General features: G+C 62.7%; 6 protein-coding genes across 6 annotated transcripts in view; 4 read left to right on the forward strand and 2 right to left on the reverse strand.

Annotated features, from left to right (window-relative positions):
* MNEG_0948 (hypothetical protein) overlaps positions 1 to 272 on the forward strand; it is a gene marked incomplete at both ends in the record, with an annotated part of 4,334 nt that extends 4,062 nt beyond the window's left edge. The window contains one exon of the mRNA XM_014050568.1: positions 78 to 272. Coding sequence (XP_013906022.1) covers positions 78 to 272 — 195 coding nt within the window. The remainder of the gene's footprint in view (positions 1 to 77) is intronic.
* Positions 273 to 3,461: 3,189 nt separating this feature from the next.
* Positions 3,462 to 8,754, reverse strand: MNEG_0949 (hypothetical protein; the record flags this gene model as incomplete). The annotated part of the gene is made up of 12 exons (XM_014050569.1): positions 3,462 to 3,590; positions 3,901 to 4,185; positions 4,451 to 4,532; positions 4,686 to 4,753; positions 5,029 to 5,320; positions 6,655 to 6,944; positions 7,132 to 7,472; positions 7,708 to 7,773; positions 8,030 to 8,100; positions 8,219 to 8,316; positions 8,484 to 8,507; positions 8,701 to 8,754. The coding sequence occupies 12 exons, from the start codon at positions 8,752 to 8,754 to the stop codon at positions 3,462 to 3,464; spliced, it is 1,800 nt and encodes a 599-aa protein (XP_013906023.1).
* Positions 8,755 to 12,813: 4,059 nt separating this feature from the next.
* Positions 12,814 to 13,779, forward strand: MNEG_0950 (hypothetical protein; the record flags this gene model as incomplete). Its single annotated transcript, XM_014050570.1, has 1 exon — positions 12,814 to 13,779. One exon carries the CDS (start codon positions 12,814 to 12,816, stop codon positions 13,777 to 13,779), a length of 966 nt encoding a protein of 321 aa, XP_013906024.1.
* Positions 13,780 to 15,146: 1,367 nt separating this feature from the next.
* Positions 15,147 to 16,814, forward strand: MNEG_0951 (hypothetical protein; the record flags this gene model as incomplete). Its single annotated transcript, XM_014050571.1, has 3 exons — positions 15,147 to 15,333; positions 16,119 to 16,357; positions 16,551 to 16,814. 3 exons carry the CDS (start codon positions 15,147 to 15,149, stop codon positions 16,812 to 16,814), a joined length of 690 nt encoding a protein of 229 aa, XP_013906025.1.
* Positions 16,815 to 18,533: 1,719 nt separating this feature from the next.
* On the forward strand, positions 18,534 to 23,025 carry MNEG_0952 (hypothetical protein; the record flags this gene model as incomplete). The annotated part of the gene is made up of 7 exons (XM_014050572.1): positions 18,534 to 18,899; positions 19,051 to 19,446; positions 20,282 to 20,390; positions 20,581 to 21,047; positions 21,276 to 21,398; positions 21,654 to 21,976; positions 22,221 to 23,025. The coding sequence occupies 7 exons, from the start codon at positions 18,534 to 18,536 to the stop codon at positions 23,023 to 23,025; spliced, it is 2,589 nt and encodes an 862-aa protein (XP_013906026.1).
* Positions 23,026 to 23,569: 544 nt separating this feature from the next.
* On the reverse strand, positions 23,570 to 23,986 carry MNEG_0953 (hypothetical protein; the record flags this gene model as incomplete). Its single annotated transcript, XM_014050573.1, has 1 exon — positions 23,570 to 23,986. A coding segment is annotated over one exon (417 nt), but the record flags the coding sequence as incomplete, so codon positions are not given.
* Positions 23,987 to 24,360: the final 374 nt, after the last annotated feature.

The following is a 24,360-nucleotide window of genomic DNA, read 5'->3' on the forward strand; positions in this document are numbered from 1 at the left end:
CCCCCCCAGACTGAGTTTTGCACCGCCCCCTCCTCACCCCGCCCCCCGCCTCGGCCAACCCCCAACTGCGCGGCCAGGTGCTGACCACCCCCTCGTACGCCGCAGCCGCCGCCCGCATCGGCGCAGCTGCGCGGCTGCAGGCCGAGTTGAGGCCGCCCCTGGAGATGGCCGTGCAGGAGATAGAGATGGCGATGGTCCACAGGGACTACGGCCGCTGGCGGCCCTACAGCATCATTGCCGACCCCGCAGTCCGCGGGCCGGACGAGCTGTGAAGGCCTCCACAGCAGGGCCCGCACCGCATGTCATTGTCGTCCGTGCACTTCCCGCCAGTCCAGCGGGGTTGCGTCTTCTCTCCAGCTCGCGGTGTGCCGCTAGCTTTCGCAGGATCGAAGGGATCTGGTCGGCAAAAGACAAAGCCGCTTTGGGGCATTTGCCATGGTCTTTGGTACTCATGTGGCCATCCCTTGCAGCCACGGTGGGGGCAAACCCTAGTCACTTGCCACCACAAGGGCCAGGTGGCGTCCCATGTTCTAGCGTGCGCACGTGCAAGGCACGTATTTGCTGATATTGCAACGCACTGCTCGAAACCCCTCCCTCAACGCGGTGCACGGTTTTTTGCCCAAACACCTCATGTTTCTGGTGCCCAAGCGTTTACTGTATCATGCACAGCGCGTTTGCGCCCGCAGCCGTCCAGACTGGGCGTCCAGCCGCCCTTCGTTCTCACGACATCGATCATGCTTGAAAATCGCACTGTTTGCTTGTGATGGTTGGGCAGTTGAGTGTTGAAATCGAAATTGAAGTAGATGCCAGATGCCAGATAAGAGGTACCTTGTGGATTGAAACCACACATTGGGTCACTGGTCAACTAGTAAACAGCAAATCGGAGCGGTTGTTGGGCTGGACACAACGGCACAGGGGCGGGCACGCAGCACAGTTGGGCAGAGCGCAGCCATCTAAGCGGGTGTAACGTGAGCCTGTCTGGCTGCCACCCTGTGGCTTCGGGGCGAAACACGATCTGCACGCACCCGGGTTCGAACCTGCGTCCTCCGCTCTGAGAGGACTGGCCAGGACCGGCTGAAGCACCAAATGTAACGTGACAGACCAATAGGTGTCGCTAGCGTGCTCGGGAAGGGCTCCACGACCCTATATACGTGACAGCGGGAGGCTGTGCTGGGGCTAGGCGGTGTGCCTCACGCGTGCTCCCTGCCTTTCAACCCCCAAACAAGCGTGTGCAGTGGGCTGGCTGTGCGTTGGCGATGCCAGCCTGGTGCCGGCAGCAACAGGTGGCAGGTTGTGTGTGAACGTTTGTGCTGTTGCAGGCAATTGAGGAGAGGAAGAAATAGGCTGTGAGGGCATTAAACAGAGCCGCCACGTCCACCAGTGCGCACGATCAACGCCCCTCATCGGCCAGTGCGTGGCGTCCACGCCCTTAATCAGCCATGCGCCAAACCCAGCAATTCGCCGTCGCAGGCAGCGGGCCCCGTGCGTCTGCGCGCGACATCCGTCTGCCCCGTCAGACCCCCAAGCCGTCGTGCGCGGCGGCGCCCGCGGCGGCCCCCTGTAGGTCCGCCGGCCGCAGCACCCTCACGGGCCGCGAGCAGTGCTTCGAAACGTAGTCAGCGGCAGAGCCGAAGAGCAGGTCGTGGAGGCGCGAGTGGTCGGGGCGCCCCATGACGACGAGGACGGCGCCCGATGATTCAGCGTGCCGGCACACGATGCGGCCCAGGGTAGTGGCATCCTCGCTGGCCTGTGTGTGTGTGTGTGTTTGTGTGTGTGTGTGTGTGTGTGTGTGTGTGTGTGTGTGTGTGGTGGGGGGGAGCAAGGATGGGGATACCGCCGTGCACGTGTGAGCTGTGTTTTGTTGGGAAGGAGACGGTTGATGAGGGGTGCTGCCGCTGCGCTCTTTTGCAGTCGTCAACCTGCACAAGCGCATCTAAGCAGCCGCAACCGGCAGCAGGCAACCGGTGCTGCAGTTCGCAGCCTCCGCCCAGCCTCCGGCCATCCAATCAGGCTGTCCACTCAGGCCCTGCAGACGCAAGTCAGGCGCATGGCCGGGCCAGAGCGCGCAGCCCGCCGCGCCTGTATCAGGTGTATCGTGACGGGCAGGGCAAGCCCGCGCGCGCGCAGCTGTGACACGAAGCGCCGGTCGATCATGGGCTGCTGCGCCGCCAACACCGCGCCCTCCTCCCGCTGGTCAAAGTAGTCAAGCTGTGGTCAAAGACAACAAAACGTGCGTTTGGTGGATCAGGCGGTTCAGGGGTTGTGGCTCGGGAATGCGGAAGCGCACAGGTGGGGGCTAGAGGGGCGAAAGAGGTGTCAAATGTGCTTGGCCGCCGGCGCTCGGCTTTGGATACAGCCGCATCCCAGCACCCACAGCAGATGCGGCCGCCGGCCGGCGCAGCACCCGGCCCCAGCACGGCCGCCCTGGGCCTCGGCGCGCTGCCCTGCTTCCTCTTGATCCTGCGCTGCGCCCACTTTGATCTGCGAAACGCAGCTCCTCCCTCCCTCCCAACGCCCAGCCCGCGAGTGCTGACAGCGCCCCCCCCCCCACGGGCCCACCCGCAAGTCCCTGTCGGCCGCGCCCACTATGACGTGGAGAATGTGCACCGCAACCCCCGCCCGCAGCTCGTGGTCTATCGCCCAGGAAAACACCGCCTTCATGGTGGGGTGTGCGGAGGGTTCCCCCGGGCGGAGGCGCGGTTTTGAGCGCTGTACAGTAGCAACGCGCGAGGCAGGCATGTGGCGATGCGCAAGGCCGGCAGCTGCGGTTAGGTTTGCATGTAGGTGGCTGGGCATGCGTGCCAGCCGCACCTCTGAATAGTCATCGTCCTGGACGGGCAGCAGCACGGCGCGCGGTGCGCCTGCCTGTGCGCCGTGCTGCTGCTGCTCCGCGTCCGCCAGCGTGGCTGTCTACGCGCTGCGTATGACACTGTCCTAGTGATTGCACTTCAGGCTTTCCGTTGCCACAGCAGCGAAACCGAATACGATTGCTGGACGTTCCGTTCGTTGTCGATGGTGTGATCTGCACGCCAGGCTGTGCTGAGACTATGAGCGAAGCAGGCACATGAATTCTTGATAGCAGTTTCAGCAGACGGGACTGAAAGCGTGCACATCGTAGTACTGACTGAGAAAAAAGAGCAGGTGAGAACACGCATGGTCACCAGTGAGAACATCGCACTGCGTCCAACTGGGGCGGCTGAGCTGAAAGTGCAAGGCCGAAAATTTACAAGGAGAGGAGATACATTGTCACCTCTAACAAGGCAAACCGTCTCTGTGCTCAATTTGGTGTGTGCTACTAAAAGACAAGCCATGCTGTGCCCTATGCAGCTTGCAACATCATGCAACGGATCGGTACAAAAATGATGCGGCAGGCGGCCAGATCTGACAGCGCACAGAGTCTGACCCCCACCACCAGGCAGACGCGGCCCAGCTGTCAAGGAACGCAAGAGGCCACGCGGCCGTCAGTAGCGGCGCCCGCCCCCGCCGCCCGCGCCGCCCGGGACATAGGGGTACGCCCCCGCTGGCGGCGCGCCGGTGCCGCCAGGCCCCTCTTGGCCCTCTCCTTTGGACTCCTCGGTGTTCTGATGCCGCTGCAGTGTGTCGTTATTGGTGTTGTTTCGCAATTTGGGTGAGGGCAACGGGGTCGCTTGTAGGGTGACCGTCGGGAGCGGAACGCACACGAATTGGCAGCTGTAAGGCAGGGTTCGGCCCTCCAAATGCAGGGACCAGCTGCACGCGTTACTGTACAACCTTTGGCCCCCCGCATTCGCCATGCACACTCCCCCACAACCCGACCGTTCCCCATCGCGCCGCCCTGGCACCCAGGTACGCCCGCCATTCCATTCATCCCGCTCCTCCAAGCCACCGGCCTCCCTTGCGACAATTACCAGTCAAACCCACCTGGAACTTGAGTCCCCGGCCCTCCCCGATCACGTTCAGCAGCCACAGGCTGCACACCAGCCCCAAAAAGTGCCCAAGCAGCGTGTTGGTGGCCGCCTGCACCAGGAACACGTCCAGCGCGAGCACGGGGTTGTAGCCGCCGGCCCCGACCGCGGCAAAGGGGCTGACGCTGGCGTTGGACAGTGTCTTGGCGACGAGCAGGCCGACGAGGGTGGAGATGCCGAGGAGGGTGGATGCCATGCCGACGATGTTGATTACTACGCCGCGCGTCAGCTCCTCCATCACCTGCGGGGGTTTTGTAGTCGCGGCGGCCGGTGGTTGCGGCGGTTGAGGCGGCGCTTGTGGAGCAAGTGTGTGTGTGTGGGGGGGAGGGGCGCGCCGGGGACGTGGGGGTGGCTCGGTGGTGGCTTTTTTGATGGGGGACGGAGTGGAGGGGTGGCAGTTGGAGGGCCGGCTGGCTGGCCTGACGGCAGCCCGCAAACAACCTCGTTCTGCTGCAAAACTGACGATCATGGACTGCAGCCCGCCTCGCGATCCACATGCCGCGCACCGCCTGCTTCTTGATGCGCGGCACGTCCTCTCCGTCCAGGAACCGCTGCATCTTGTCCGCGGTGCGCCGGTAGCCGTACGCCCTTTCGTGTTGTGGTTGGCGATAGGAAGGAGGAGAGGGGGGTCGCGGATGTTGCCCAATGAGGGTGTGTGTAAGCCAAGCGTGCCGCCAGAGCGCGCACATATCGGTGGCTGCGGCGCCGTTTGCGGCCCCGGGCTGCCGTCGCCCTTCTCACCAGAACGTAGCTAGGAAGCCGGCCAGGATGCCCACAAGGGTCAAGTACAGGGAAGCCTTGGGGCCGCTCTGAAGTGTGAAATTTTTGTGGGGGAAAGAGGGGGCAGTTGCGGGACACGGGGGGTGCCGCGTCCAGGGTCCTTCAGGCCGCCTAGCGCCAAAGCGCCCGCGCGTAAACGCCGAGGGCGCGCGCGGCGCCAGCAAGCTGGCAGAATAGGAGCGGCTCGTCGGAGTGCAGCCGCTGAAAGCCCCACTGCGCGGCCAGGCGGTCAGCGACCACGAGCCCCTGCTCGTCTTTGCCGCAGGGGCTTGTGGCCGCCTGCGGCGGCGCGGCCGCGCCGCACCTGCGCCGTGAAGCCGACCGAGAAGAGCAAGATGACGCCCGACACGACAGACAAAGACAGCTGCACCCAGAACGCCAGCCACCCCAGCCGCCGCAGCGCGCCCGCCGCCCGCTGCAGGCTCGCGCGGGCGGCCTCAGACAGGCCGCCTCCGCCGGCGCTCGAGTCGCCAAAAGAGGAGGGCGCGTAGGCTGCCGGCTGCGCGTAGCCGTATGCGGGCTGCTGAGGTGGCGGCTGCTGGTAAGCGCCCCCCGGGGAGGTGGGGCCGTAGCCGCTGCCGCCGGGGGAGGGCGGCCTGGGGTAGGCCGACCAAGCATTGTCGGGCACGGCCCCGCGGCATACCTGCGGCGGAGCGAATCGGCGATCCGCAGGCCAGCCGATGGGCGGCGCAAATGCACCCGCGAAAGCAATCTAGACATGCACACGTCTCAGCTTACGTTGTGCGGACACAACCGCAGCATGTGATGTGCGCGCTGGGTGCGCGCCGACAGCTCGAGCTTGGGGGCGCAACGATGCGCGCATTCTGTTTTGAGGTGGGTTGTGTGCAGCGTCCGCACGCATACCTGCAGGTCACAAACCCGCTGCTGCTTCCTATATAAACATGCAACCACCTCGCTGTGCTGATGTGTTCTGCGAGGCACTTGGCCATCCCTTCTTATCGGCCTGAGGCCCGCTAGCCGCTGCTGGCATCGGAGAGAGGATGATGTAGCAGTAGCACAAGGTGTTGGGCCCCCGCAGCGGCCCAGAGAGCCGATCATGTGGCGATCGCTCTGACACCTCTGCAGCAGGGGGGACTACTCAACTACGTGGTATGATGTGCAGAGTCGGATCAGTAAGAGCATCGCTTCGCACGGTATATGGGCAGGGGTTTCGGAGCCACCTGTGGTACTGCAATCCCCTGGTGACGTTCTGCCTCCGGCGGTTTTGACCAGCCCTGGGCTGGTTGATGCTTGTGTGCCTGCTCTAGCTGCCCCCCATGCTGCATCCAACCTGCTCTGGATCCCTGTACCTTGCCGTCATTACAATGCTGCTGCAGTGCAAAAGCATGCACATGCAAGCAGGAGAGGCATGAAGTTGTCATTATCAATCTGTGGCAGATTTTTGCGCACCCCGTCCAAAAACGTAGCCCCCAGCCCTGAGAACAATAAGGTCATATTGCGACCAGGGGGGCAGCCTTGGCCAGTACAAGCGCGTTAGAAATTGTTGATTGCGTGCCACGCTCACAGCATTGCATGTGGCTGCTTGTCAAATTCGCAGCCGCGTCCACTACCCTTGGCCGTCCTTGTTCCCCCCTCTCAACACTGTGCAACGCAATCGGGCAACCTGGTTGATGTGGTTGCGCCAAAAGTGCACTCAACACCTCGCCACCTCTCCAAGGGATTGCTGTGATTGCGTGATGAAATGCGAGTGGCATCTCCTGCTGTCGCATGCCCCCGGTCAGTTGATAAGGATCATATATTGCGTAAGGCTGCATGCACGAATGGACAGGCCCGTCTGCCCCGGCCGCGCCCCGCGCCGCTCTGGCGCCACGGGGCGCGCCCGGGCCCTGGACAGCCGCACCCCTTGCCCCTCCCGCCGCCCCGCCCGCCCACCGCCGCGGACGCCTGGGCAACCAGTCAGACGACCGACCTAGTGGTGGACGCGCACGCGTCCGCCGCCTTCCCAGCCGCCGCCGGCTCGCTCGCCCCCTTGAAGCTGCCGCTGCCGCGCGGCACGACGGCCGCCTCCACCATGTGGCCGCCGTCGCAGCTATCAACGCCCGCCCGCATGACCGGCAGCTGCTGCTTGTCGCCGGCCCTCAGGGACCGTATCGCCAGCCCGAACGACGTCATCGCGCTGACAAAGCACATGGCCACCAGCAGGGAAACCCAGGGGCCGAGGCCCATGGCGCCCATGGCGATCGGGGTGATCTGGATGAACTGTGGTGGCAGTGCAGGCAGAGAGAGAGAGGGCGGCGTGTCAGGGGAAGCCAAGGGGACGAACGGGCGTGTGGCCACAGGCAGGCAGTCGGCATATCGCAGGAAGCCATTGCCGAAACACAGGCTTGTCCACGCAAGCGTCCGACCCCCCTCGCGCCCCGCACGACAGGCGCACGACGCCCCTCACCAGGCCGCCGCAGATGAAGGTGACGGCCTGCACCGCGCCGCCCGCCGCCGCCGCCGCGTGCTGCTTGACGATGGAGATGTACGACATCACCCCCGGGAACACCGCGCAGATCGAGGCCCCCATGAAGAACGCAGACACCAGCGGCCCCGCCAGGTGCGTGTGCATCTGCAGCGTCCAGGCGTACGCGAGCGCCGACAGCGGGAAGAAGACGGCGGCGGACAGCAGGCCGGGCAGCATGCGGCCGGTGTGGCTGGCGCTCCAGCGGCGCGCGGCCGAGTCGGCCCAGCGGCCGCTGAAGGGGCCGATGAGGAAGCAGCCCAGGCCCAGCGGCAAGTTGGCGACTGCGGGGGGTTTCATAGGGGCGGGGGGGCGAGGGGTGACGGGCCCGATCGGGTGGGGCGCGATGCGGCTCGGCAACGTGCCGTTTTGCCAGATGATGGGTAACCCCTGTTAGACGCCTTGACCTGGCGCACGCCCTCTCGAACGGCGCGCGCGCGCTCGGCTGGCGCACGGGCCCTCAAAGGGTGTCCGATTTCGTGTGGCCACATAACAATCGGAATTCGATTGCCCACTCACCTCCAATGAGGGCCTCCGGCAGCTTGTAGGGCGGGCTGGCCAGGGAGTCGGGCAGGATGATCAACCCTGCGTGGTGGGGGGTGCCAGGGACAGGGGCACCGCATACAGTGCGAGTGCGCCATGACATGAGCACTGTGCGCCGCATTGCAGTGCAAAGGGTGGCTCCAACCAGCAACGCAGAAGACATTCTTGCACAGGCAGAGCTGGATGCGCAGCCTGATGGGATGCGCAAGGCAGGCACGGGCTGGACCCTCATGACCATTCGTGCAGGGGTTGATGCTTTTGCTGAACATGCACACTGGAGCGGTGCAACCGCACACACCGCTGAGCATGGTGGAGTAGAGCAGGAACGTCACCAGAACGTGCGGGAAGATGGCCGGCTCAACCAGGTACCTGGCGCGTCAAGGAAAGTATGAAACGATGAGCAACAAGCAGCAGGTTACGGCCGGCCGATCGTGTGATGCGCCTGACATTGCGTAGAGGCAGGGAGCCCTAGGGAGCGCTTGCTCACTTGAGCGGCGTCCAGGGCGCGTGGAACTTTGGCTGCTGGATCATGTGAAGCTCCCTGATTGCTAGGACGGCGTTGGGGCCGTCCTTGGACTCAATCCTCTGCAAATTGTCCGGGCACAGGGTGGGAGTCGCGCGCAAGGGGATGGGGGGCACAGGAGCGGATGTGCATCAAGCAAAGCGCAGGCAGGTGGAGGGTCGCGCAACACACGAACAAGCCAAGGTTGCTGCGACTGTGAGGGGAAACCACTCATTGGGCTGCGCTGTACCTGGAGGATGAAGTGGTGCTGGGTCTGTGGGGCGGGAGGAGAAAGGCGGTGAAGCGGACGGCGGTGAAGCAAGTCCGAGCTGCGGCAGCAAAGATTCCGCCCCGCGATGAACCTTGCACAGCTTTATGGCCCCCTCTTATGATGCCCGTTCTTCCCTGGAACCTCCTTGATCCCACTACTTTTGGGTTCTTCCCGTCGTCATCATACCGATGCTCACCTCCTCCATGAACACCAAAAGGGCCACGAACACGAACGTGCCGCAGACTGCCATCGCCACAAAAGTGCTGCGCCAGCCCAGGCTCTGCGCCAGCCCGCCGCCCAGCAGGGGCCCCACGATGGGGCCAACGACTGCTCTCACGACAGAGGCGTTGGCGAGCGGCGGACGGGCGCGTATGAGAGAGGCAATCCGCGAGCGCCGCAAGCATCGCCCACCTGCCTCGCGGCCCTGCCACCGCTGTTTCAAACGGGGTTTGGGTTGCAACAAACCGCAATACATGCGCTTTTGAGCATTGCGGAGTGCACTCCTGGCCTGTCGCACTATTGGTGCCTCCCAAAAAACTCAAAGGCACGAATTGCCACCCTCTGCTTGCTCACGCGTTGGGACCATGAAGATGCCCATGGCGCGCCCGCGCTGCGCCGGCTCCCACGAGTCCGACAGCACCGCCGTTGCCGCCACCATCAGCGCCGACACCGCGCCGCCCTGCAGCGCCCTGAACGCGATGAGCACTGGGGCGGGGGTGGGGTGCGCGGGCCGGTGCATGAGCAATTTCAAGAGCAGAGAAGCCGGAAGTTGGGGCAGGGATGCAGGCGGAACACGCGCTCGGCTAGAGCTTGCTGCAGCTTAGGGTGCACATGCAAGGGGCCTGCGCCTCACTGTGGATATTGGGCGAGAGCGTGCAGCCGACTGAGAAGCCAATGAAGGCGAAGCTCGACAGCAGCAGTGTATTGCGCCTGCAGAGTGGAGGCGCGGGCAGGATTTGCGCAACTGGGTAGTAGAGGGCGATGATCGGCTGACTAGGAATGATGCGACGGCGCTTGGCCAGAGGCGCAGCCGCTACTCTGCCGCTGGACCGGCCTTAGTGGCCCTGAACAGCCAGTCTGCGAGCGCGGCGGCCCCCGCCGTGGCCGAGGGCGCACCTGCCGTAACGGTCGCAGAAGGGGCCCCACAAAAGGGCCGTCGCGCCGACAGTGAACATGTAGACCCCCACTGTGGCTGCCATCTGCAGATGAAAAAGTTCGTGAACAGGTGCAGCATCAGCTGATTGCATGTGAGCTCCATCATGGGCGAGTATGCAAGCATGCAGCTGCTGATGTCAGCATTCACGCATCAGCAGAAAGCCCGCAGCCTGGCCGGCTGCAGTCAGATGCAATCCTCGCCAGCCTTCCGACCAAACAAACTCACCAGGGTTGCAGTCGTGTTGAGCTCTCGCTCTATATTGCTGAGAGCTGGCAAGTACACGGTTTCTGAGGAGGCAAGTTTGACAACAAGGGGCTTTTGCGTCAGGGCCAGCACCCCTGCCCTCTCCATCACACCAGCCCCCACAGCAGCCCAACCGCACACACCTCCGGTGTCCTCAAACCTCCTTCCCTGCCCACTCTATGTTCTGACCGCCCCTCAAAACCTCGCCTCACCGCTGAAGGGCACCAGGAATGTAGCCAGGCTCATCAGCACCAGGATGAAGTGTCGCTTGCGCTCAGACCACCAGCTGTAAATGCTGCGCTCCTCCACAATTAGGCAGCCCCCGCCGCCGTCCCGGCAGCCGGCGCCACCGTCGACCCCAAACGCTTGCGGTCCCGCGTTTACAGGGCTGGCAGAGGCTGTCGATTGAAGGGCCGTGGGTGGGTCCTCGCACCGTGCGCCGCAGCCGCCGCCGCTGGGCCGCCCTGCGCAGGTGCAGCCGGTGCCGCCGCCACTGCAGCCGCCGCTGCCGCCACCGCCGCCGGTGCTGCTGCAGAGCCGCGGCGCGGCGGCGCCGCTACAGCTGTCGCCGCGACGCGATTGGCCGCTAGTGCTGGCGCGCGGGATGGCGGCGCCAGTCGCTGTGATGACCTGCGTGCCCTCGGGCTCCTCAACAAAGCCTGCTGACGTCACCGCCGCCGGCCCTGCCTGGCTGCTCTGCCGCTTCCTTGCGGCGCCCCTGGAGGAGGCCATGGCCGGCCGCCTCCTGCCTTCCTGGCACGGGCTCTTGCGCCGTGCGGGCAAGGGGACGGCTGCCCAAGAGCCTGCTGCGTCTCTGACGTTCAGGGCGCAGATGGAGGGCGGCGGATGCGAATACGAGACAGGAAGGCGGCCTAAATATGGACGACCGCAGCCTTAGACAACTGATTTGGGGCTTGGATTTGATCTATAGTGTGTCTGGACAAGGCACAATTGCGCCACGCAGCTGGCAGTGGCGGCCTCAGCCGAGCTGCACTTGCGCACAGCTGCAGCGCTGCGCCATCCGCCGTGCCCCGCACCTGTGCGGCCGCTGCTCGAGTTCTGCCACCTGAAATCAGAAATATAATATCTGAAACGATCTGTCGCGCTCTGAGGACTACGCTTGGGCCCAGAAAGCCCGGTAGCTCTGCCTGCGGGCTTGCAGCCCAGGCCGCGGGGCGGCAGGCGAGGACGGTAGTAGTTCGCTATGTGGCTGGATCAACCGAGAGGAAGTTGAATGACGGCGGGGACTGGTGCCTGCGGGAGTATGTGCAGTTGTTTGCAGGGCGACGGGTTGTCATGAAGCTGCCGAACGGTGATGAGCGGATCTTCGTGTGTGCATCCCCACTACAAAAACGTCATATTTGTCGCATTCAATTGCATCTTGACATGAGGCACTGCCTGGCGTGCTGGGAGTTCGCGGGGGCTGAGCTTGGTTGTGCTGCTGCAGTGCTGCATGCAGTAGTGAAGGGTGCACAAATCGGGCATGGGAGGTCGTTGCGTTTGTTGCAGCTGCCCTGGCCGAATCAAACAGCAATAAATACATTTGTTCAGTATCCTCCGCCCTTGACAGCCAGCAAGCCGGATGTCTTCTGGGTACTGACTGCCCATGTCGATTTTGCCCGATGTTGATCAATACGGTACACAAAACAACGACGATTGGGTGCATGTTGCGACAGAAGGAACACATAACTCACAAAACTCATTTGCTACAAGGGATTGCACGTTTGCACAGAAGCTCAAATGTTACAAGCTGGTGCACGTGTAAACGTTGGCAGTGACACATTGGGCAGACTGGGGTCATGGTTGAAACGTGCGGGATGTGGGAGTTGTGCGTGGCTACGCAGCACGCCCTGAAGGACTCTAATGAACACCACGCCTGCATACATCCACGGAAGAGCGTAGAGTGCACGTGTCTGCGATAACTGATGTGGTTGGTGCCCGCGACAGTTGTGTGCTCAGCCTCCCAAACTCTGAACAGCACGGCTGCCACACAGCAGGCATGCGTGCTGAAAACCAAGACTAGGAGTTTGATCGCAATACACACGGGTCTGGTGTGCTCAGCCAAGTCCACCTTCACAACTACTGCACAGCCGCACCCCCTGCTGCCCCCAAGATGGGCCGCCCCAGCGCCGCACCAACCCGCACGGCCTGCTTGCGTAGCGTGGTCATCCAGGCTGGCCAGCAGCATACCTGCCCCGCAGATTCCGTGCGGGCGCATGCCCCCACAAAGCCGGCGATTCAGGATGCCTTCAGACTGCTGTGGGTCGGCCGCTGCCTTCACGAGAGCTGTGTGAACCGCCGATTTGAGCCAAAGGCTCTACCCTGCCCAAGGCTCTGCTCGTGCTGTGTCTCCCCTGCCTGCCTGAGGCTGTGATGTGGCAGCGGCAAACTGGGTCAGTAAAAAACGGCAAACTGGGCCAGTCTGCCAGTGCTTAGCCATGATGACCTTGAGCCTGACAGGTGTCATGTGCGAGGGGCCATACTCATATTCATTCAGCTTGCAAATTGTGCCAGAGTTGGCCATCCATTCCCTGTCACATGGCTCATACTGCACATGCCCTTACAGGGATTTTGCCGTGCAGAAATGTAAGTGAGCCTTTTGTTGGCGATCTATACAACCAACAACCACATTTAGGCGTGCAATTTCAGCACAGTATCGGGGAAACTAAGGAAGACCTGATCTGCGCGGTCCGTGCGCAAGTCTGGTGACAGCGACAGCGAGGTGGGCCGCCAGCGTTTCGACGAGAATGGTCACTCGTACAGTCATGCTCTAACCCGTTTCGGCGCAGCTCCTGCATTGCAAACGCCGGCCCGCAGCCAGCGCGCTCACAGTCCGGCCCAAGCAAGCACCCGCCAGCAAACGCCGCTGCACTGCACTGCACCTCGCCCTTCGCCCGTCCAGCGCCCGCAATGGCCAAGCGCCCGTTGCTTGAGGCGATCGCCACGGACAACCCGGACCTGTGGATCAAGCTCGCCAGCGGGGAGCGCCTGCCGGTCCACCGCGCCATCGTCTCATGGTCCTCCTCCGTCGCCAAGCAGCTGCCGCCTGGCGACACCTGGGACGTCTCGGGCCTGGTGTTGGACGGCCGCGCCGCCGCAGAGCGGCCCGTGGTGGCGGCGTGGCTGGCGGCCGTGTATCCACCGGCCGAGGGCTTGTGTGACGAGCCTGGCGAGCCGCCACAGCTGGCCGACCTCCTTGCCTTTGCGGACGCCGTTGGGACGTCGAGGCCAGCGCTGCTCGCATGCTGCCAGCGCTGCCCGCTCACATCCCTGACGTTGATGGCTGGCGAGAAGGCGGTGGCGCTGCCGCTTGACGGGCATGCGAGTTACTACAGTTCCGCCTCAGAGCAGCTCTGGGGATGTCGCCCTGACGCGGCCAGCGTTGTAGCTGCATCTATCACGCAGGAGCAGGCCGCCAGCATGAGCACCCAGGTCGCGGCTCAGCTCGAGTCGCTGCTGCACCTGGCCTACAAGCTGCGGCTGACAGACCTGCAGGACCAGCTGCACGCGTTCATCCATGGCGCCGCCGTTTACTCAAACGGACCCCTGATCAATCGCCTACTGCTGGAGTCGGCGGTGTTCACGGACCGCGTGATGGCGGCGGCCGATCCGCAGCAAAAAAAAGCGGCCTGGATTGACAGCGTGGTGAGGGTGCCGTGTGTGATCGGCGGGGGGGAGGGTGCCCTGCTGGTCGGAGTGGACGACGGCGCCAAGCAGCCCGTGCGGTTCAAAGCAGCGCTGGGGCGGCCCTACATGGGCGCCCCAACGGGCACGGCTGTGCATTGTGTGGTGAGCGTGTTCAAGGGCGCGGTGTTCCTTACCTGTGACGGCGGAGCACACGAGCTTCCAGTTCCCTTAAAACTGCTGCTAGGTTGATCGAGGTTGCTGAGCAATCAGCCGACTTGGGGTTTCGCCAAATCGGCTTGTACAGTGGGCCCACTGGGGCTGTTTATGTTGCACCAAGCAAAACGCATCAAGTCTGTCTATTTCATGCAATCGTGATGCTTTGCGTCCTTGTGGAGAGCGGCTGTCACGGCACGCAACGCACACGACTGGATTTGTTGGGCATAGGCCAAAGGAGGGTACTTCAGGGTGAGAACCTGCTGCCCAAATCAACCGCCTCAACTGCCTAAATCATAAAATGCAATACCGTGAGAGATATCGTTGGCCAGAAGACAGTGCGTGTTCTGTATCCTCAGTTACAGTGGGCTGTAAGAAGCAGGACCGGTTGGTGCTGCACAGTAAGGGGAAGGGCTTGCGCTCTGGGAGCCTGCATTGTGCTTGCAAACGATGCTTGAGCAGAAGAAGAAAGAAACGAACGTGCCGCCCAAAATGGGCGGCGTGCCAGAGGGGTGTCACCCGGGCGTCACTCCAGCTGATCCCTGGGGGACACTTGTGTTCCCCTCCGGAAAACTTTGCACGTCAACATCAGCAATGATGTACAGTAGTGCTGCTGCCGTCCTGTCTATCCTGCATCCAAGAGTGTGTACATTCGATTAGTGTTGTTACCACGAGTCACTGCAAACACAAACGGCCCCAGCACAGTATTGCAGCAACAGTGCAGCTGCTGTTGCTGCAGCACAGCAGCTGCATAGCACGGGGCCTAGCACCAGCAATACCGTATCACAACACAACCAGATGCCATTGTGTATTGCTTACACGTATTTGTCCAACGCTCCAGCAGCCTACACTTCGCCAGCTCTCCGTGTTTCGAGCTCGAGTCGCGAGAAAGATCAGGCAAGTGCCCTGACGTGTCTTTGTCGGCAGGCCGCAGCCCTTGGAGCGACAAGGGCTGCGGCCATTGGCACCTCCAGGCTTTGCCAAGCTGTGCACTGCTTGGGCCCTTTCGGTGTAGATGCCACTGTGCTACTGGCGCCTTGAGAGCAAGCAACGCAACATAGAGCTGTGCCCCCCCCCCCTTCGAGGAGCTCATCCTGGCCTTCTCGGCCAACCCTGTATGTGTGCTGCGCTGCAGCTTTTCCAAGAGGAGGCTCAGGGGTGCCTGGTTGCTGCGAGGTGTGTGCGCTGGCTGGGGCACATGCTTGGCAGAGCTGGCGCCCAACCGACGGCACCAGCGCCAGCCGCTGCCCCACGGCTGCAATAAGTGCGTGCTAAGAGGTGCAGCGCTGCCCTTAGCCCAATGCCGGCTTCATCGCCATGCTGCTTACAACGCCATGTCAACAAAGCGTTCAGGCATTGCGTGGTGCCTGCCACACACGCAGCGTGCGCAGGCCCTGGCACCCATGGATGCGCCGACTTTCCGGCAGCAGCTGTTGCAGGCATTGCCTGAGCTGTTTCCAGGTGATGAGAACACCGACTTTCGCGGCGATGCGGCAGTGGCTATCGACAAGATGTCCGCGGACTGGTCTGCTGGTCTGCTGGGCATGCCCGTCGGCGATCAGAAGGCGGCCATCAAGGCAGCTGTCCGGGGTGGGTGGGCCATTCGTGATACGCTGACGCAGTGCAGCAAGTGCACAGTGTGTCTGATGTGTACACAAGTCTGTAAGGGTGCTAAATGGCAGTTGGAGGTGGTTCCAGTAATGCCGCTGAGGTGACGAGAGGGTGCGTGTTCACATGTCCTTGACGGCCGGCTCTGCTCGTACGCTGCTGCTATCCTCTACAGTACCTCTTTCCCATGCAAGCACAGACAATGCTGCCACCCTGCATTGTGGGCAATAACGCTGCAAGCACGGGTGTTTTGTGCTCAATCCCTCATCCATATATCCCTATCATCCATCCGGACACCACCCGCGCACTGCTGCTGGCGCATGATAATAACAATGATGATCATGATCTGCATCGCTGCCCATCCCATCTCGGTCTTTGCACACATGCTTTGCTCCATCACCCCTTGGCTGTCCTCGCGCCCTGCACTCTCATCGCATCTGCCCTTCACGGCTTCCGCCTGGGTCCCTGCGAATGATCCACAGCAGCAGGTGAGGTGCTGCACAGGGGTTTGTTGTGGTTCTGCAGACCCTAGATCAGCAGTGGCTACTCTAGGCTCTCGTTGAGTACCAGTACCCGCATGTGCAACATGCCATGTGCAACATGCCAGCTACCACTGCTCAGCTCACAAAGCAGTGTGTTTCATGCATCTTATCAGTGCGTTCTCTCGCTCTCTCGCCCCCACCCCCTGGCGGCTTGCTGTGCCCCCGCAACATCGTCCTCACCTGAACCGCACTGGTCTGGCATACCCACCCGCTGCTGTTGCGCAGGGGGCAGGGGCACGGAGATTTACAGCAACGTGATACTGACCATCATTGGCAAGGAGGACGAGACCGTCATGCCGTTTAAACGCGTCAATCGCGGTCAGCTCGAGCGCGTCCTCGACCGGCACGGCTGCGACCTGGTGCTGGACCCCGTCGACGGGGAGCTGACCTCCATTGTGGGCGTCGAGCTGCACGACAACTTAGTTATGACGGCTCTGCAAGGCCTGCCGCCATGGGAGCAGCGGGTGCGTCCCTTTGCCCTCCCCCCGCGTTAAACGCCTGGGGTGGTCAAGGGACGAGCCTAACATGCTTGGCTTGGCAACAGGGCAATAGTGTGCATATGCAGCTACCAGAACCAAGGCTGACGTTGATGCATGCGATGCAACCACAAGCTGTGGTGATGAACCAAGGAGACCCTGTGTTTGGTTCTTCCTGCAGATGTCCACGGTGGAGGGCTTTGTCCTCTCGCCTGGGAGGAGCCTGGAGGAGTCCGCAACCAAGAAGGTGGTGGAACTCATGCGACGGCAACACCCCGAGGCGGTTGCGGCGGAGATCAGGGTCATCAGCAGCGCCGACGGTCAACAGCGGGAGGTGGACGGCGTGGTGATCGCTGATGAGTGCGCTGCCATCGTGGAGGCAAAGCAGCAGCTCACTGAGGAGGCGGTCCCTCAGCTGGAGTCCTGCCTGCGCTTTATACGGTGAGCTGTCTGCCGCTATGGGACTGCAACGGTCACGTGGAACATGCGCTATACGCAGCATGCTGTCGTGTGCGCATGCTGCGGTCAGCCTGGCAGGGTGCAAACATTCGTGGGTTGTCTTGGCTCGGTGGTGCCCAGCTTTTGGCTGTAATTAGGGGCATCTGGTGGTAGCAAAATTGGATTGTTTCCACACCAACCTGGAACCTGATTACCGGCTCAATGCGTGTTGCCATGCGCGCGCTTTGCAGAGAAAAGGAGCTCGTCGGGCCGGCTGTGCAGCTGAAGGGCAAGCGCTGCAGGGGGTCCTGGCAGCGGGGACCGTGCCTACCAGCAAAGTCAAGCCCCCGGTGGAAGCGTGCAAACAGCATGGCTTCTCTATTCTCGTGCCTAGCGGGAGGTCGCGGAGCCTTGGCAACAGCAGGGTGCCCAGGCTGCCGGTGAAGGGCAACCTGCGCAGCAGCATGCCGGGCATGGCCATGTGCGCCATCCGCATGGCGCCGCGATGCTGATGCGGCACCGCCGCCACTGCTGAGTTGTGGGGTAGGCAGCTGTAGCTTTACTTTGAGCCCTGGTGATTGCCGATGAGGGTGTCATTTTAGCATAATTTTATACTAACTGCAGCACACATTTGCTCAAATGTATATAGAAATGTACTCTACGAGAGTCGTCGTATCACGCACATGTAAAGGAGTAATGCAGCCTCACCAATCACAGCCGGCTTGTGTCAAGGAGCGAGGGTCGTCTGGTGAGCGGGCCTGCTGCCGGCCAGCTGGGCCCTCGATTCCAGCAGGGAGGGATCGGGAGGATGAGTGGCATGATTGGCACTAGTAGTGTGGTGGTGCTGTGGCAACGCAGAAACGCAATCTAATGCCACACACACACACACACACACACACACACACACACACACACACACACACACACACACACACACACACACACACACCTACGCACACACAGAGAAATACACACGCCAAGGCAGCAGTGCCCCCAAAACGCAGTGCACTGCGGCACCCAGCGCCACACGGCGCGTCCATGCAAAATTATCGATGTGAAACCTCCGCATGTTTTTTTGGGGGGGGCATCTTGAGGGGGTTTTGGCGCTGGCTGTACAAATGTACATACATGCAATGCTTGTAAATGTCTTGATGTTAGGGGCATCAACAGCAGCTTTTCACTTTGACAAGCAGCCTATGAAACCTGTGGCAGCGGCAAAGCCAATCTCCAGTTACTGTGGCCAGAAGGTGTATGACAGACCTTGATTCAGCCTGACAGGGGCCATGTGCAACGGGCCATATACATACATGTCCAGTTTGCAAGCCAAACGTATCCTCTGGCCATTTATACTTTTATCCCTGTGGCTCTTCCATGCACACGCCCAGACAGGAATTTTGTCGTGAAAGCGAGTGAGTCATTTGTTGGCGGCGTACCGTACCGTATTGTTCACGTATGCAAGCAGCAGTCACGTGCAGGCGTGCGGTGTACAGTGTCGGAAAATCCTACGGAAATACTGATCTGCGCAGCCCGTGCGCAAATTCGGTGCCTGCGTGGTGGGGCCGCAAGTGTTTCGACAGATGTGACCGCTCTCGCCATCATGCTCTTATTCGTTGCAGTGCAGCCCCTCCGCTGCCAGCGCCGTGGCCGCAGCATGGCCCAAGCACCTGCAACCGAACGCCGCTCCCTTGCACTGCACCTCGCCCTTCAACGTCGTTCAGCGCCCGCAATGGCCAAGCGAACGCTGCTTGAGGCGATCGCCACGGACAACCCGGACCTGTGGATCAAGCTCGCCAGCGGGGAGCGCCTGCCGGCCCACCGCGCCATCGTCTCATGGTCCTCCTCCATTGCCAAGCAGCTGCCGCCCGGCGACACCTGGGACGTCTCGGGCCTGGTGGTGGACGGTCGCGCCGCCGCAGAGCGGCCCATGGTGGCGGCATGGCTGACGGCCGTATATCCGCCGGCCGAGGGCTTGTGCGACGAGCCTGCCGAGCCGCCACAGCTGGCCGACCTCCTCAATTTCGCTGACGCCGTTGGGACGTCGAGGCCTGCGCTGCTCGCGTGCTGCGAGCGCTGCCCGCTCAAGTCCCCGAGGGTGAAGGCCGGCGAGAAGGCTGTGGCGCTGCCGCTCGATGGGCGTTCGACTTACTATGTTGCCAGCTTCGAGCGGCGCTGGCCGCCCCGACACGGCCAGCATTGTAGCTGCGTCCATCACTCAAGAGCAGGCCGCCAGCCTGAGCACCCAGGTCGCGGCTCAGCTGGAGCCGCTGCTGCACCTGGCCTACAAGCTGCGGCTGACAGATCTGCAGGACCAGCTGCACGCGTTCATCCACGGCGCCGCCGTTGACTCAAACGGACCCCTGAGCAACCGCCTGCTGCTCGAGTCGGCATTGTTCACCGACCGGGTGATGGCGGCGGCCGACGCGCAGCAGAAAAAGGCGGCCTGGATTGACAGCGTGGTCAGGGTGCCGTGTGTGATCGGCGGGGGGGAGGGTGCGCTGCTGGTCGGAGTGGACGTCACAGGCGGCGCCAAGCAGCTCGTGCGGTTCAATGCGGCGCTGGGGCGGCCCTACATGGGCGCCCCCGCGGGCACAATTGTGGACGTTGAGGTGAATATATTTGACAAAATTGTCTACTTTGCGGTTGGCAGCGAAGGGGAACGGCACAAATTACCCCTGAGACTGCTGCTAGGTTGAGAGAGCATGCCGAGCATTTTCCTGACCCTGGGTTGCACAGAGATGGCTTGTACAGTAGGCCCGCAGGGGCTGTTCGCGTTGCACAAAGCAACCGGCGTCAAGCCCGTCTATTCTGTGCACTATTTGCATCCCCAAAAAGAACGACTGGTAACGACACCCCTGCAATGCACATGGCTGGGTGATCGGGCTTAAGCCACAAGGGGGTCAAGGGGGGAAGATCCTGAGGGGAACATCCTGCTGCCTGCCAAAATGGCATCGACAGATGCAATGGAGGACATCAAAAAACAGCAAAGCGGTACCGTATGTGGAAAAAGTGTTGTATCTCCTCAGTTGCAGTGGGCTGTAAGGAGTGGGAGCGGTTGGCGCTGCACATGTATGCTCGAGCAAGGGCTTGCATGAGGGCCTGGATCATGCTCCGCCTCAATTATTGCAGCACTTGAATTGCATGTCGACATCAGCAAATCGAGTGCAAGGGCTACTGCCCTGTCGATCCTGCATCCAAGAGCGCCTGCAATCGCCCAGTGTCGGTCGTTACTACGAGTTACTGCAAGCGCCCACAGCTGCAATGTGCATACATGCAAGGCTCGGCATTGCGTTGAGAGGGTTAAGGCAATATCAACAGCTTTACTCTTCGATGAGCGGCCTATGAAACGACAGACGGGCCGCGTCTGGGTGCTACATTCCGAGATCGTGCAGCATGAGCGCGTTCGACATGGCACGTTCAAGGAATGCCGACAGTTTGAGGAGTCGCGTTCATCATCTTGTGCCACGCCGCAGCCAGCCGCGCGTGGTGTGGCAACGGCGCAACGCATGTGCCGCTGTCGACGGGCTGTCCACGCCTGATGACTGGGACTGGCAGGCATTCAAGGAGCGCCTCATCGCCAGCAACGGTGCGGAAATGCATGAGATTGACCAAGAACTCTCGCATGGATGCATGCTGTGCGCGGTGCTGCTGCGTGCAACACAATGGTGTGCAATCCTTGTTCCTGCCTGACCTCAATTCTTGGTTGCAGTGCCCGCTGTCTGCCCTCATGCGGGCCCGCCAACCCAGGCGCTTCATGCCTTTTCACTCAGCCCCAGATAGCTGCGTGGCCATGCCAGCGGCGGGGCCCGAAGTCGGCGAAGGCTGGCACTCGGATGAGTCCAGGGCGGATGTTGTTTTATGGGTCGTGGTCAATGGCAGCAAGCGCAGCGGCCGCAGCAAAAGCCTGGCTGGCGGCACGCGTGCCAGATGCAGCGGCAACCGAAGCGGCGGTGGAGGGAGCAGCAGCAGCAACAGCAGCAGCAACAGCGGCGACCTGGCAAGCCTCAGCGGCGACGCCAAGAAAAAGAAGCGCAAGACGGCGCCATCGCGCCTGCAGGGCGGCTTAGCTGAGCGGCGGATGCTCTTGGAAGAAGCAGCAGACCAGACTTTGGATGGCGGGGCCGAGGCGGGCGCAGAGGTCAAGGGCGGGAGGATCGTCGTGGATGAGATGCAGGGCCATGCGCTTTTGTTGAAGAGTGCGAGCGGCTGGGCTCACAGCAGGCTCAGTAGCACCCCCGGGCAGGTAGGGTTGAGGACACGGTGGTGTTGCAAGCCCGATCCGCTTGCTAACCTGGCTTGCTGGCCTTGGCTGTGTTGGCAGTGGACTTATCGCACGCGCACACACCACGCCAATATCAGCATTACTACTCCAGCTTGAGTTTCCACCCCCATTGCCGCTCCCACTCCCACTCCCACGTCTACTCGCATCACCACCCCCACCCCCCCACTCCCATCACCACTCCTACCACAGCTTTACTTAGAGGTTGACGACGAGGGGCAAGCAGCTGCCGTGCAGCTGCTGCTGCGCTGCATACACTCTGCTCATGGCCCCACGGTCCCTTTGGAGGGGGCGGATACGGCCACGCTGCTGCAGGTGCTTTTGGATTCGGCAAAAGCGCCCAGCACCACAGGCTTGCGGCTCTCAGCCGCTTCTAGTCAATGCCTCGGCACCCGGCGCGTCGGCGCGTAACCTTCCACCCCCTGTTGCAGCCCACCTCCTCAGGGCGACCCCTCACACGGCTGAGGGGTCGAACGTTGTGCTGTTGCAACCAGCACTTCCCCAGTGGCATTTCCCCCCACCCTTCACGCACACGCACCCAACCCAATCCCATTGTCGCCGTCACCCCAGGTGCTGAGGCTCGCCGCCCGCCTGCAGGCCCCGGGCTGCGTCAAGGCCGCCGGCGACACGCTGCTGCTCAATGCAGCCGCCTCCAGCACCGGCCGGCTGCCCTGGGAGGCGGTCCTCGCGGCCTTTGAGCTGCCCGCCCCGACAGATGCGCCGACAGATGCAGATGCATGTGATGAGTGTGCCGCTGCGACCGCCGCGGCTGCGCGGCCCCTGCGTGAGGCGGCGCAAGAGCAGCTGCTGCGGGAGCTCGGAGATCTGGATCTGGCGTGGCTGGACGGGAAGCTGCGGGGGCGGCTGCTGGCGCTCCCGTTTGAGGCAGTCAGGTGCGCTGGGTGGTGGGCGTCGCGGATGCTGAGTTGTGGCCGCACTGCAGGCTCAGGGTCCCCAGGCGCAGGCAGCTGCTGCCTGTGTTTGCTTCGACGCGCTTGCCGCTTGACCATGAACCATCGTGCATCGAATCCGTCTGTGCAAGTCAACAGGCAGTGCTCTCAACGCGCACGACATACTTGACGGCATCCATGATTGTGGGCACGCAAAACCGCGTGGCCTGCACCACACTGCCCCCAGGATGCTCCTGAGTGACGGCCGCACCCGCGCGGCATGTGAGGCGACAGTGTTCTTCACCGCAGCCTCCTGGCTCAGCGCCCGCCGCGGCGCCGGCACCAAGGCGCAGCAGGCCGTGCTGGCCGCCTGCGTGCGCGTGCAGCACCTGCCACTGTGGTACCTGTCGGGCGTCGTCGCCCAATGCCCTTGGTTCACGCGCCACGTCAGCGCGGCCGAGCTGCACCAGTCGATCGCGCTGCGCCTTGCGGCGCCGCGCGTCGAGGAGATCGCGTGCAGCGTGGTGCGAGCGCCGGCGCCAAGGCACGCGGCGTGGCAGCTGCCGGTGCGGAGGGCGTCGCGAGTGCGTAAGCTTAAGATGGAATGGGACATCCCTTTGTCCACGTTGAAGCGCCTCCACAAAGCGGCGTCCGGCGAGGGCCCAGGGGGCACCGTGGAGGCGGCGGCCCCGATGGCATGGGCCTTCAAAGGGATGAGCTGGGCCCTGGAGGTTATGGCGGCCGCTGACGAGGACGGCTGTGTCGCGTTTGGCTTGTATGTGACGCCGTCGCCGCCGCCGCTGCAGCCGGATCCGCCGCCGGCCGCGGCGGTGGTGACGGCAACCGTCACGCTCGGCGCGCGCTCGACGCGCCGGAAGCTGCGGGGCAGCTGCCGCATGCAGCTGCTGCTCGGCTGCGAGGGGCGCGGGTTTGAGGACGTGTTTGAGATGGGGGGGCAGGCGGCGTGGGACGAGGTGGGGTGGCGGGCGGCGGGGCTGGTCGGGGAGGATGGGTGCGTGCGAGTGACAGCGACGGTGCGGGATGTGGAGTGATCTTTAGGCTGTAGACATTTGTTCTGCTCCTTACGTTGTGTGCGTATGTGGTGAGCATACTTAATCCCTTGACTGTGCTGGTTGCTGGAAATGATTTGTGCAGAGCGGACAATCAGACAGCACATTATTGTCAAAGAGCCGCAACGACTATGGCACGGAGACACAATGATCCACACCTCAACGGCAAGCCCTCCAACAATTGCACAGCTTGCACCTTATTGACTCTTGTCATGTAATGCAAAGAGCTCTCCGTGAGCCCATCACGTGGCAGACAAATGCAGCCATCTGCGGCCCGCACGTGAGCTTTGCTTCCTGCTGGCCCGGCTGGCCTGGCTGGCATGGTGCTGACTGTGCCAGAGCAGTACCGTCACAGAGGCTGGGGAAGAACTGCACGAGGTTACTCAAATAATCATGCTATATGACAGCGACGCTGGACCAATCATTTGTTGAGAACCAATGCACCCCAGTGTCCGCGCAGAGCGGCGACACAGCATGTACACACAGCGCAGCGCGGCGGCCGCCAGATCATGGCGCAGCCAGGTCATCACAGCGTCGCCAGGTACGCCTTGATCTGGCGGTTCAGCAAATCCAGCGAATCCACCGCCGCCGCAAACTCCGACCCGCCGCCGCTGCCGCCGCCGCCGCCGCCCAGCAGCGCAACCCCCGCCCCGCCGCCGCCGTCCGCGCCGCCGCCGCCGGCCAACACCGCGCGCACCTGCGGCCCGAGCTCGTCCACTGCTATGCAGACGTCCCGCAGCTTCCCTCCGAGGTACTGCAGATCGAGATCAGATCCGAGGCGCTCCGCGTCCACCGGCTTGGGATCTGGAAGCAGGGCGGACAGATCCGCGCCCGGGAGGCCGGAAGCCGAGGGGCCGTCGAGGTCGACCGCCATCACGTCGGCGCCGCCGCCGCCGTCGGCGGCTGCTGCGGCTGCGAGGGCGCGGTCCGGGCGTGGGAGGCACTGCAGGGCGGGGGGAGGGAGGGCAGAGGGGAGGTGGGTGGTGATTGGTTTGGGTGGGTGAGTTGGGCGGCGTGCTGCGCTCAACGGGAGCAGCCGACCAAGCGCCTGGGAACCTTGGTGCCATGGTATAGGCGAGGTGAAGCAATCACGCATGCCTGCTGGCGCCCGCGCTTCCCTCCCCTGGACCCATGGTGCCCCTCATCGTAAGCAACGCGGGCAGGCTAGCCCCCTCATGTTCCCCCAGGTTCACAGGGAGGATCAACCCCCACCCTGGCGCCCCCCCCGGCCCACCTGCAGGAAGTGCAGCAGCACCACCGCCAGGCACTGCTCCAGGAGGTGCAGCAGCCGCCCCATACGCCGCAGCAGCGCCGCCC

The sequence above is a fragment of the Monoraphidium neglectum genome, assembly GCF_000611645.1.
Source record: "Monoraphidium neglectum strain SAG 48.87 unplaced genomic scaffold scaffold00087, whole genome shotgun sequence".
NCBI lineage: Eukaryota > Viridiplantae > Chlorophyta > Chlorophyceae > Sphaeropleales > Selenastraceae > Monoraphidium > Monoraphidium neglectum.